This window comes from Habropoda laboriosa, unplaced genomic scaffold (assembly GCF_001263275.1).
Source record: "Habropoda laboriosa isolate 0110345459 unplaced genomic scaffold, ASM126327v1 scaffold107, whole genome shotgun sequence".
NCBI lineage: Eukaryota > Metazoa > Arthropoda > Insecta > Hymenoptera > Apidae > Habropoda > Habropoda laboriosa.
This window is the reverse complement of record NW_017100249.1, coordinates 1445002-1447601: the sequence shown is the minus strand read 5'-3', so window position 1 is coordinate 1447601 and position 2600 is coordinate 1445002. Positions and strand designations below refer to the sequence as shown.

At 46.7% G+C, this 2600-nt stretch overlaps 1 protein-coding gene across 1 annotated transcript in view; it reads right to left on the bottom strand.

Moving 5' to 3' along the window:
• Nucleotides 1–2600, bottom strand: part of LOC108572158 (POU domain, class 6, transcription factor 2) — a 190048-nt gene that overhangs the window by 16812 nt on the left and 170636 nt on the right. The window contains exons 6-7 of the mRNA XM_017934355.1: nt 548–721; nt 7–208 (exon numbers count right to left, since the gene is read on the bottom strand). Of these exons, the coding sequence (XP_017789844.1) occupies nt 7–208; nt 548–721 (376 nt within the window). The remainder of the gene's footprint in view (nt 1–6; nt 209–547; nt 722–2600) is intronic.

Below are 2600 nucleotides of genomic sequence, written 5' to 3'. Positions count from 1 at the left end.
GGCGACGTAGTTAGAAGAGGTTGCTGGGAGGCCTGAGCGGCCTGTACAGCCTGTGCCGCTTGTGCCTGAGCCGCTTGCGCGGCCTGAAGCAGTTGCTGAGGTTGTATCGCGCTCAGAAGTTGCTGGCTGGCCGAGCTGTTGCTCAGAAGGTGTGGCAGAGCGGCTGAATTCAGCCCTAATCCGGATGCTAAGCTGGGACTTGTTGGAACTGTCACGGGTGGAACGAGAAAAGCGTGTTCTGCTTGTTTCACAATTTCCAAACTCGTCGTTCTAATTTTTATACACAAGCTACCATCGTACCAAGATACAGAACTAATTTCGATTCATTCGACAATGTTCGTTCCATATTGGGAACACGTCGGTGCCGTGTTCTGCTTGTTTCACAATTTCCAAACTCGTCGTTCTAATTTTTATACACAAGCTACCATCGTACCAAGCTACAGAACTAATTTCGATTCATTCGACAATGTTCATCCCATATTGGGAACACGTCGGTGTTCCAGAAAAACCTAAATTTGACGTTCGTACGAAAGGATCAGAGTGTTACCTGTAAAATCACCGTTGTTGGTCGGCGTGTTCAGCATGTTCTGCGGCTGAGCGATCGACTGAAGGTTCGCCAGGGTCGTAGACACTACCTGGCCGTTGCTGAGCGCCAAGTTCACCATCTGATTATTCGTGACGTGGCTCACGGGAATAGTCAGAATAGTTTGCGTAGCGATTCCTGCCGGGATAACAGAAGGAAGTGGGGGAGGGAGAAAGAAACGTACGGTTAATCCAGTATGGCTACACGTCGTCACATCATAGCCAAGTTATAAACGACGAAGGGGTAGGAACGAAACAAGGCAACAGGGCTGCGCGCTTGATAATTCTATCTCTGGGCCCCGTCCCCGTATAAACGTGTCTCGAATCAATAGATACTTCATTTCCATTATGAACGTAGTCCACGCGTCGTTGATCCAGGAAGGGTAGTAAAGTTATCAGAGTCTCATAGAGGGATTATTAGGCAACCCATAGGGCAGGTAACCTCGCAGGCCAGCGTAGTTGGCAAACTATTATCGTCATCTTAATAGTGGGTACAGGTACTGGCACTGGACTAGGCTGCGAGAAGGACGCCTAATCATACTTAGAATAGTTTCGGGATTACCTCCAGCTCCGCTAATCTGATTACCCTGTACACGCGCTTAATATGATTACTGATCATGAGTACGTACCCGTGTTGGTACCTATAGCTAAGCTAAGCAAATCCCGTATTCCGAACAGCCATAAAAGTTTCGCGTTCTGAGGTAAGGTCAACTGACAATCCGATTACCTTTCAGTTTCGCCGCGATATTCGACGATAATATTCCGCGGCACCGGCCGCAACACACACACACACACACACACACTTTTAATTTCGTCGTTCACGCATCCTACCACATTTTTTCTCTCCATCCTAAACCTTCTTCTTCTTCTCTCTGTACTCTCCGTACTCGGGGAAGATAGACTTTGACGAACTGACCTCGCGAAATCCCACCTTTGCTCCGTTCAAACTGTTATATACTCGTCTCTACCTGGCTTTCCCGTTTCGTTTCCGTGCAAGTTGTGTCTTACATTGCGAGAAAAGGAAAGAAGATTCTGTCTGGTCGATAGAGGGGATCAGGCTGAGGATAAGCTTGTTACCACTATCGCGTTTCTTCCTGGATAACGCAACGTTCGTTCAGATCGAACGGGTAATTTGTGACACACTCCACGAGAGAATTGTCACTACTTGCCCCCCTTGCGTCTTTAGTCAAGATTCTTCAACGTTACGACGAAAATAACACGCTTATCTGACACAAGCTCACAGAGAGCTCTTTTATTCCTGAACAAGTATCCCCAAGTATTCAATGTTATTTGCGTTGCCAATGATCCGAATCCCTCATGACCTACTGCAGCCGGGGCATAAAACATTCAATCACTATTGCTTTCAATCGTAGCTCCGATTGTAAAATTAATCGACCGTAGATTCCACGGTGAGCATTCCTTCTCCTAATATACCCGGCAGCGAAATGGGCGCAAAAGTTCAATACGTCGAATACGTTAAGCAGTATAATATATATTTAACCGTCGTCTATTTTCCGCGTTGCTTAAGCTCTCCCCTACTTCTGATCAAGGATGCGCGAATCGGGTCTCTTAAATAAACTTGTCAGGAGGCTTCCAGGCAAAAACTGTTTCCGTACGATCAATCAGTACGTTCGATGTACGGGGTGGGTCAAAAAGATCGGTCTGCAGTCTGAGTAACACTTCTCTGGGTCGAAGACAAGTTTGGAAACTTTGCTTCTCGAAGTATAGGAAGAAATTGGAATAAATTAGAATTCTCGACCTAATACGAAGCACTCCTTACTTCGTCGTTTGCCAGAGATATCACCCAGAACTCGGTCCTTTGACACATCCTGTACAAATCCGATCGGTGTCTGTTTCTTTGCTCGGAGACGTCTATCAGGAACCAATCGAGCGTTAGTCAGTTACCATCGATTGAGCCGAAAAGCAGTGCAAACATTATTTGCCACCACGTAACTCGTCATCCTACCACGACTGGTCCATATCCACGAACTTCAATCCACTTAGGCGGACTCGCAAAG